General features: G+C 34.3%; 1 protein-coding gene across 11 annotated transcripts; it reads right to left on the reverse strand.

Annotated features, from left to right (window-relative positions):
• Window positions 1-627: 627 nt before the first annotated feature.
• On the reverse strand, window positions 628-5484 carry LOC108215041 (myosin-2-like). 11 transcript variants are annotated; one of them, XM_064089046.1, is made up of 10 exons: window positions 5020-5330; window positions 3191-3278; window positions 2936-3006; window positions 2502-2810; window positions 2010-2376; window positions 1882-1909; window positions 1613-1773; window positions 1254-1267; window positions 1093-1177; window positions 628-810 (listed from the first exon to the last, which is right to left on the reverse strand). In XM_064089046.1, the coding sequence occupies exons 7-10, from the start codon at window positions 1733-1735 to the stop codon at window positions 721-723; spliced, it is 312 nt and encodes a 103-aa protein (XP_063945116.1). In that variant the 5' UTR covers window positions 1736-1773; window positions 1882-1909; window positions 2010-2376; window positions 2502-2810; window positions 2936-3006; window positions 3191-3278; window positions 5020-5330; the 3' UTR covers window positions 628-720. The 11 variants fall into 11 exon arrangements, 3 of the variants coding, with proteins under 3 accessions (XP_063945116.1, XP_063945115.1, XP_063945114.1); XM_064089045.1 differs by having other exon boundaries at window positions 1882-1921; XM_064089044.1 differs by having other exon boundaries at window positions 1882-2376.
• Window positions 5485-10425: the final 4941 nt, after the last annotated feature.

The following is a 10425-nucleotide window of genomic DNA, read 5'->3' on the forward strand; positions in this document are numbered from 1 at the left end:
TAAATTGACTAATTTTTTACCAACTATTTGAAAATATGTATTTATTATTTTAGAAAATAGAAATTTCACTAGTACAGAATGGGCTTTTAGCTACGGTCAAATTAGGCCTTTAGCGTCGGTGTTTCAGCGTAGTATATGAACCCGACGCTATAGGGTGGTCTCTACTGAGTCGGTTAAAAAGCCCGACGCTTAAAGTGTCCAAGCCACGGTTAAACGCCGACGCAATAGACCCTTTGACCGACGCTTAAAGTTTGTTTTATGCGTCGGGTCTGCAAAATGCCGTTGCTTAAACTACAGTTTTATGCGTCGCTGGTCAAAGAGCCGACGCTAGAAGTCATTCTTTTAGCGTCGGTTAGTCAATATGCCGTTGCTTAAAGTCATGATTTTTTGATAAGTCATAAGCGTCGCTAGTCAAACGACCGACGCTAAAGATTAATCTATAGCGTCGGCTATCAAACTGCCGTGGCTTAAAGTATCTTTTTTTATTTTTTTTCTTGCTGTTGTTCCATATTTATATTATATTATACGTATATTAACCCTGCGCATCATTCATTCATATAAATAAAATCCAACAACAAATACCCAAAGTCAATAGCACTAATTAAACTTAAATTAAAAAAACTTAAATGTGGAAATTAATCAATGTACATTAAGATTAAAATGTATTACAACCCATAATTCTTCTTGTGAAATTACATGTCAACACTAAAAATTATGAAATCAGTGCAGTAATAAGCCAGCTGCCTCAAAGTCTTCACTCTCGTCCTTAGCAAGTGCATCTTCCATAGTATAGATATCATTGAGCCTATCCTGAGGAGATGAAGACAAAATATTAATTTTTTTAAAACCAAATGCAAACATTAATATGATCCAAAGACAACATAAAGCTGTAAGTGCAGAATAAAAAAAGGAACAGTCCTATGACAAAAAAAAGGAACAGGTCCGGCAACAAAGAGGTAGTCATTGTACCTGTAATGAGGTGCAACATCATAGGCGGCAAATAGTAGAACTAATAGTAATGCTATTACTAAAAGAATTGACAGACCACAAATATGTAGAAAAATATTAAGAGTAAGGTCAAAGAATTTAAACCTCTAAGAGAAGGTGGTGCTCCTGCACAAAGCTGATAGAAAAAATGATACGACCTCTCTCCCTCAGCACATTGAACCACCCGAGACTATTCAAATAAAGTTAGTGTGCTGTGTTAAGAAGAAGGCTTGGTAAAATGCATGATCCATGTATCAAAGATTTACCTTCTCAAGTAAAACTGTGTGAACCAAGAATCACGATCCAGAATGATAGCAAGAGAGCACAAAAAGACAAAAAATCAGCCTAGATACATTTCAAATGTAATACATGTATTGAAAATTAATATAAATAAAAAGGACCCAGTGGCACCCAAAACAAATAGAGCCTTACAAGTCTGAATGTTGGCACCTGATCTCCTTCCAGTTTCACCAAAGTTAATTTTAATAAGTTATCCCAGTCATAAGATTAATATATAGACTAAATCATATGCAAGTTGTAGGCCCAGGAAAGACCAATTCCACTACATTGCCAACATCACTTCATGGATTAAGTTTAAATGTCCATGTAAAAAATTATGACTTACAAATCGACTAGAGTTGTTATTTCTTGATGTCTTTGCATCACCAAAGGCCTCCAGAATAGGATTAGTTTTTAATATTTCGTATTCTATGCCACTTCCGCCTCCATGTGCAGCCAAACATTGCATTGCTATCTTACAACATTAACAATATCGTATTCATTTCACTGCAAAGGGCAAGCATCAGACAAAATAAACAGAGGCAGTTCTCAGCAAATTGTAGCTAGGCATGATTCATGGTAGCAATAATATATATATAGTATTGTACAACTAACCTTATTACAATGGACTGATTTACTTCGTCTGGAAAACAAACTAAAAAGACCCAAGTCAGCACTAACACCACTTGTAGTGATAATCAATCTTAAATATAGATGGAAGTATAAAACAATAAGATAAGCACCTCGTACGGGAATTGTTGTTTATTTGCACCCTTTACACTTTTCACCCTGGAACTTAACGCTTAAATAGTAACTGTATATTGTAATGGAACAAAGATTGCTACCCCCAACTTGATACCTGATACTAGAAATATTACTTTCCGCAGCAAGAATACTTGGGCCACTAACAGAATTAGCTGCATTCCCGTTGATTCCATGATATGAAGGAGGAGTAATGCTTTGCATCGCAATATTATATATTGAATCAGTACTTCCTGCATAAGCATGATTAGGAGCAGGGACTGGAGAGATAGTTGGTGCAAACTCGGATCTCTGCTTTTTAGGCTTTGGCTCCTGCTGATAGCCAGGAATATAGCTTCCAATCACAACCTAAAGCATACAAAGATTTTAGTCAGTAATAATACTCAGGTGTGTCTTTACTACAGTTTAAAGTTTAAACTTTACACAATTCAACAACTTTGTATTACTAGTGAATGTTGCATGTGATTTACTACCAAGTGGTTGATCAGTCTTATTGAAATCTTCTTCTACCAAGTGGCTGATCAGTCTTATTGAAGTCTTCTGATAGATGAGAATCACTTAAAATAGACTCCTGCGCTGCTCTAGCTGCAGTGAGCTCCACTCCTTAATTTGATATAGTTGTCCATGCCAGTGTCCTACCAGTGAAGTGGTCAAACAAGTCATTTGGGATTTAATTGCAATCTTAAGTAAAAAAGAACTCACTGTATGGTATTTGGACTCCGAGTCCAAGAAACTTCCCCTAATATATCTTCAATTTCTCCCTTTACAAATTTTTCCTGCAACTGCAGAAACTCACCGACAATCCGGTCAGATTACAAATTACAAATAAGGTAACAGTCATACAAATATAGCACGATCATGGATAACTATAGCAAAGAAAAGCCGAAAGCGTGGAGTAGCTACTCACTGCCATTGGATCACAACCCTCTGCAACTAACTTCAGGCTTTCAGATTCTACTGCAGTAGTCCTTGCGAGACCTTTAAAACTTAACAATTTAATCAGTAGATGTATTTAACTTTACTTTTTATAGCTAAGACTACTGGCATCTACTATATTAAGGTTAATTATTTGATTTTAATATTAGCACAACACCTTTTACCCATATACGTGTATAAGAAAATAAGAAAAATCTAAGGATATTTAGCTTACAAATAGACTTACTTTTGGGCAAGGACTGGGCCAGACTTCATGCATCCAATATATATTCTGTGCTTTTTCCGGTGTCTTACTAATGTTTCTCCTAGTGTTGCTGCAAGGTAATGAAATGAAGCTCAAGTTAGAGGATAAAAAGTTACAGAAATCAGAAGTATAGCATAACCACTCACCTACATAATCTACATAAAAATTGAATTCACTTGTTCTTTGTCAACAGATAAAAATTAGGCTTAAATTGAGAAAAGATGTTTGTCAACATCTTAATTGGTTTCATCCTTAAAGGGGAAATGGAGTGCAGCATAATATTTTATTTTGAAAATATCCTCCGGCTCCTTATCAACAAAATAATCAAGTGGATTTGTGCCTAATAAGCCAGGACAAGAATTTGAAACTTGATCCTGCACACTCTTATTAAATCAAGGATGCAAATGAGAATTTCTGAGTGGTCAAAAACCATTTGTATGCAGTAGGCCGGTGAGTTGAGATGTATGCAGACTTTATATGTTTTGCTGGGAGTGAAAAGGTTGATTCCATAAAGACGCTTGACTTCAAAAATATATTTTTAAAAGTTTTAAAATATGATGAAAACTTTTAAAAATCTTGAATATATAAAAATTACTAGCCCTTTAAGATTTACAACCTCCTTTAGAAATTGCAGCAATTAACTATTTCAGACACGTAGTTCTGCTAAGTTTGGGAAGTAATTTTTGTCTTCCATAACTCTTACATTATGAACATATTGTGCTATTCAAAAGATACGGTGTCGACCTAAAGAAACTTTCTGGCACATGAATAATAAGACACTTCTTTCTAAACTAAACATATGCTACACCAAACTACATAGCAAAGTATCTACCAGAAACTACCAATGCAAAAAACGTTAACTAAAATTTGAAGGACAATGATTGTCTTAAGATTATATTTATTACTTTTTATTATGCAAATACTGAATTTGAAACATGAATGGTAAAATAAAAAGAGTCAAAACTAGTCACCCCCCTTTATTCCAGGCTACGGCTTTTTCTTCATTGAATCACAAGGTGGTTGTTTTGAGGAACAAAGACTTCTACAAGGGGAACCAAATCGGCATGCCTCTGAGTATCCACATCCCATGTTGAATCTTGCATTTATTCCTGAAATTACATTCCTACAAGTGCTGGAAACACTCTTTATAAGGCTTGGTGTTTCTAAATATGGAGAGCCACATCACCTTGCCGTCATGCTCTTGGAGCACCTCCAACTTTTCAAGAGCTAAACTACTAGCTAAATAATTATAATATATTTTATGAGTGAGAGGGTCAAGTGTAGCTAGATTTTTCGCACCAATTTGCGTCTTGCCAAACACAATACTCACCCTCAGAGTCTAAACTTAATTAGGCCCAACTAATTTAATACTATATGATAAGAGCATAAAGGTATCCTTACTAAAATATATCAGACGTGCCAACAAACCATTATTTGCAATACAACTTAACAAATTCCACAGTAGAACACATTTTAACCTTCTAATCCTTTTACAGACTAAATAAACATGGAAAAGTAATATAAATTGTTCTAGTACTAAGCCTCTTGTTCCGGTATATATAACTTCATCACCAACCACTATATATAACTTACAAAACTCAAAACTCTGTAAGACCATTTATATAATGCAAATCATTGTTGCAGAGCTATATACTTGTAATTGCAGAGTTATATACTTGTTACCCAGGAACACCCGGATTTCCAAATACCCAAATCATACCAAAATTGCAAATAAAATACAAATCACTTACTTAACAACTCAAATCTTTAAGCAAATCACAAAAGAACAAACCAACGAATCGAATACATACCAGGAAATTAGTGAAGAACCCTAGTTTGCAGCAGACCAAAGAACCCAATAAATAATCTCTGAGATATGTCCCAATCGACCAGAGAAGTAGTGAATTGATTCAGATTGCGGCAGACCCAAAAAGCAATTGAGAGATTCATATGAGGAGCAGATGCATAGATTCAGATGGAGATTCAATTGGGCAGACGCAGATATTCAGATGGAGATTGAGATGAGAAACCTGTCGAGAGATTGAGAGAGCATCGAGAGATGAGGAGCATCGAGAGATGATGAGAATCGCGAAGTGAAATCAAATTGGGGTTTTTGACTAAAACTAACCTGTCGATGGAGCAAATATATGATAACTGTTATTTAGATTTTTACATTTTTGAATAACAAGTAAAATAGGTTATTACGACGGGTTGTTTCAGGACGACGCTAAAACAGTAGACCTACAGCGTCGGTGTTTCACGGACCATCGCAAAAAACATAACTTATAGCGTCGGTGTTTTAAAAACCGACGCAGAAAACAACTTTTAAGCGTCGGTATATCTTTGACCGACGTAAAAAGCAGACTTTAGGCGTCGGTTTTTTAAAGAACCAACGCTGTTGATCAAAAAATTTGATTTTATGCGTCGGTTAATAACTGAACCGACGCTGGAAGTAGTTTTAAGCGACGGCTTTTAATACAACCGACACAAAAGGGCCGTTGCAAAAGGCATTTTTTGTACTAGTGTTTACATATTAAAATAGACTAGATACCTCTATTAAAACAGGCTAGAAAGTATATTTTAATATGTAACTTTCTATTTTCTAAAATAATAAATAAATATTTTTTTAATAGTTGATCAAAAATTAATCAATTTGACAAGGGACATGTAAATTGAGACGGAGGAGTATTTTAACGGAAGGTAACGAAATTCAACGGAGGAGGTGCGTATCGTTGTAAAGATAGGTGGTGAGATTTGGTTTCCAAAAGTACAGGTATATTATCGTTTTTGTCTTTTTGAACGTAAGTTAGGGGGTCCGAATTGCAATTATATATATACTGACTTAACGGAGTGCACTGAGTTAACGGAAGTTAACGGCAGGGGTGCATCTCGGTTTTGAGGAGTAAAGATAAGGGTGCGAGTTGAGTTTCTTAAAGTATCGGTACTCTATCATTTTTGAACGATAATTAGGGGGTGCGATATGCAATTACCTCAAAGGAAAAATACAAACTTATTAAAATAATAAAGAAAAGCTGCCATGATATCTACAATCATAAAACTTACTATTACATACTGTTGAGGACAGTCGGCATATAACAAATTTGAATGAGAGAGGAGATTATTAAACAGTGTAGATAGTAGGGCAAGGCCCAAATAAAAGGTCTCATCCATCACATCTAAGTGGGCCCATGCAGGCAGGGCTACAGGTATGATCAATAATATGAAAATGGGCCCAGACATGTTGATGTCGTTTACTGCCCTCTATGCGGTTGCATTTAATCTATAAAACCAGAAGAGAAAACCCACACAGAGACAGACTAGTACTGCATTAAATATAGTGTTATGTACGAGCCACTTGATATCTGGTCTTTATCAGAATTGAAATTTAGATTGGATATGTTTGTGTCCTTTGGATTTGTAAGTAGCTGCTGGGCAAGACAAAAAAACCATACTCATATACATTAACTTGGCAAAAACCAGTAAACCACAACACATGTATATTTAACCAAGGGAATGCATGATTAGTAAACTAACCGTTTTAAAGCTCGACCACTTAAAATATGGGACCGTTTGGACAAGCTTAAAAAAGTGATTTCTTGCTTAAACTAGAAAAATGGAGTAGAAATGAGAAGTAAATAAGTGAATAAAGTGTTTGGAAAAGAAGCAGAAGCTGTGAGAAAGAAGTTAGGATTCTCAGCTTCTTAAAAGTGCTTCTGCTTCTTTACACAAACGGGTCAAGAAAAGCAGAAGTCAGAAGCAGCTTCTGCTTCTGGTAAACAAACAAGGCTATAATTCCAAGTAATTTGATGTTACTCTCTCCATCCCATTCACTTTTATACAGTTTTTTTTAGCGTCCCATCAATTGTATACATTTCAAAATTAACAAGATTTTATAATATAAAAATTTTACTCACATTACGCTCACTTTGTACGTAAAATATTAGTTGATTCCTTCACTTTACCTACTTCTATAACTTTTTTTCACTAAATTATAATTTTTTTACATTTCATATGTATATAACTCATTGGCGCCGAGGGAATACCGAAGTAGCCAAAGTAGGCATACAGAGAACATCACCGAAGGGTAGGTATATCCTACAAGGCTAGCAAGAAACAAGGGGCCTACTAGGTAGCTACTTGAAGAGAAAAATATAGAAAAGGTCCCTTAATTCTGAAACTAAGGCCTTAATCATCAAGTAGTTGGGGAATAATAGCAGTTGAAAGTGACAAAGTTTGATGCTTGATAGATGTTATACTCCCACCTAGGTTACTAGGTATATATAACTTCAAAAGAGTAAAAACCTGAGAAATTCGGGGAGGGGGTGTGTTTATCAATGTTTTTAGCAAAGCTAGATTTCACTGCTGTTGTAGGGTGATTTCATGCATATCATTGTCACATATCCAGATCCTGATGGTAACTGCAGAACAACTTTGTAACAATCATGGTGGTGGTGACTTGTGTTGCTGTTACCTCTAGGTACTTTTTATTTTATTAGCTACCAACAGAATTTTGGTGAAAGGCATTTGTTGCTTAATATGCATATATTTTTCTTTTCTATTTTCAAGAAGTATAGGAGACTAGGGACATGCCAACTTATCCATACAGACATATCATGTGTATGAGAAGCTGAGATATTTGTGGACGAGAGTAACCACTTGTACAAACATATCGTGCTTCAAAATTCAACGAGTGGAAGCCAGACTTATGATACTAGATACAGTATTAGCTTAGTTAAGAATATTACTAACATTTAGAATGATTACTCGTTCAGAAATATATCTTGCTAGGTCATTTTCTTTAGTTATCTAAGAGAATAGTGTAATTTATATATAATTAGACCGGTTTTCTTTTCGGACATTAAAGTTTTATTGTCTAAATTTCCCCGGTCATCTTGCATGTCCGATGGTTAGATAATAAGCTTTCTTGAATGAAAGAATTATCACGGTGAATTGCTGATTCTTCGTTGAGATTTATTCTCATTATCAAAAAAAAAAAAAAAAAAAAAAAAAAAAAAAAGATCTGCTGTTTACCCTTGCATATAAATTTTTGAAAATAATTTATTACACAAATACCACAGATAAATGATACAGTACTAATGTGCACATAAGATACTTGCTCATGTGGGTACTAACTTAATGCCACGTTGTACTGTACTCGTCTCACATGTTACTACAGTTAATCAATCACACTCGTACGTAGGTCAATATTTTGTACTAGTACTGCCATGGACCTTTTTACCACGTTAGAGTATACCCCTCCGTCTCAAATTATGTAACCCTGTTTGACTAGTATGGTATTTAAGAAATTAAAACTTAATTTAATTATAATTATTAGAATGAGATAGTGGGTGTTAAAATAAGTTTATTATATGAATGCCTGGTTGTAATAATCTTAAATTTATGTTATAAATGGATGGTTCATTCTTTTTGGGACATCTAAAAAAAGAAAGGTGGTCATATAAAATGAGATGGAGGTAGTAATAATTATATAAGGGTTTGTCTAGTGTGTGCCCATGTCACATGCTAAGCACTAAATTCCATAAGTTTGGTGGATTTTTATTGGTGTGGTTGGTGAATTTGTAGAGGAGTCCACCATTATAAAGAAGTGAAAGCCAATCAAAATCCACAATACTCATAGAATTTGGTGTTTAGTGCGTGCCCATACTAGCACACACTAGAAAAACCAATTATATAATGCTTCTTTCAATAACAATATATAAACAGGAAATGAATAAATGGCAAAACTGTAATTTTATGTATCCACTAACGAAATCATAAACAAGAAATGAACAAAAGGCGTTGTAGAAACTGTAATTTTTATATATTCACCGATGAAACCATGAAAGAGTGCGAGTTAAGTAATTAATGAACAAGATACCTAGTTACTCCATCTGTCCCTCTCATTTTTTTACGGTTACTATTTTGGGATGTTTTTTCCCATTTTTTTTATGTTACCATAAATATTAAGTTTTTCTCATCATTAATACACTCAGTATTTTCCACTACTATCTCATATCTAATAATAAAAACTACTATTACACCCACTACTTTCCTCCACTATCTCAAATTTATTATTAAATATTGATAGGTCCCACCACTTTACCCACTTTTCATCTAACTTTACTCATTTTTTATACATTGTTTTGATCTCCGTGTCCCCCTCCAATGTAAACAAACAATTGAGGGGGACGGAGGGAGTACATATAATGGACGGAAATCATCATGCCTGTCAAACGCAATAGCATGCGTTTTTTTTTTACAGGAAGACGTGTGATCATTATATAAGATACTCTCTCCGTCCCCTTTTACATGTCCACTTTCAAAAAAAAAATTGTCCCAAATTACTTGTCCACTTCTCTTTTCAAAGCAACTTTTTGTATGCTTTTTCAAAAAGTAACAACTTCTAATGTTTGACTAGCATATATATATACACAACTCTATCTAATTCATTACATTTATTAGGGATATGTATGAAAACAAGATATCCAACTACTCCCTCTGTCCCATTTTAACTGCCTTTTTAGAGAGATGCACACAAACCAATTTTTACATTTATTGAGGTGTTTATTTGAATATTTTTACCTAGCTACCCCTAATAAAGTCAAACTAAACTAATAGTTGTATTGCATAGAAAATATAAGCTGCATTAATGAAGGGTAAAATTGAAATTCACTTACCAAATAGTGCATGAAAACAAGAAAAAATCACTTATTTTGGGACAACAATCAAATTCTAAAAATTAAGGCTGTTAAAATGGGACGGAGGGAGTAACGTTTTCTTAAGATGCGTTTTTTTTCCAAAAGGGACAAGTAAAAGGGGACGGAGGGAGTATTTAAGCTAATAAATTTTGAGGGCGAGTTATTAAATTTTGAGATAGAATTATGGAAATGTAGAAGTGAATAGTTATGACTTATGCCGTCCTTAGAGCATATCTTTGCTTCTCAGGAAAAAACTAGGCGAAAATATAAATATTCATAATTGTGTTATATATATATAATCCCCAGTCCGGTTGATTCTGGATGCAACCCCTGAAAACAGTTAAAAATTTGACTTCAATAAATATTTTAGAAACATGGTGAGTTCTGGACTCATCCAGATTCATATTAATTATATCACCTGGAAAAAATATAATAGAATTTTGGTTCTATATTTCTTATCCTGCCAAAAAGTATATTTTATTAATTTATAATAAATAAGATGAACTATCAATTATAAGA

The sequence above is a fragment of the Daucus carota genome, chromosome 3 (assembly GCF_001625215.2).
Source record: "Daucus carota subsp. sativus chromosome 3, DH1 v3.0, whole genome shotgun sequence".
Classification (NCBI taxonomy): Eukaryota; Viridiplantae; Streptophyta; class Magnoliopsida; order Apiales; family Apiaceae; genus Daucus; species Daucus carota.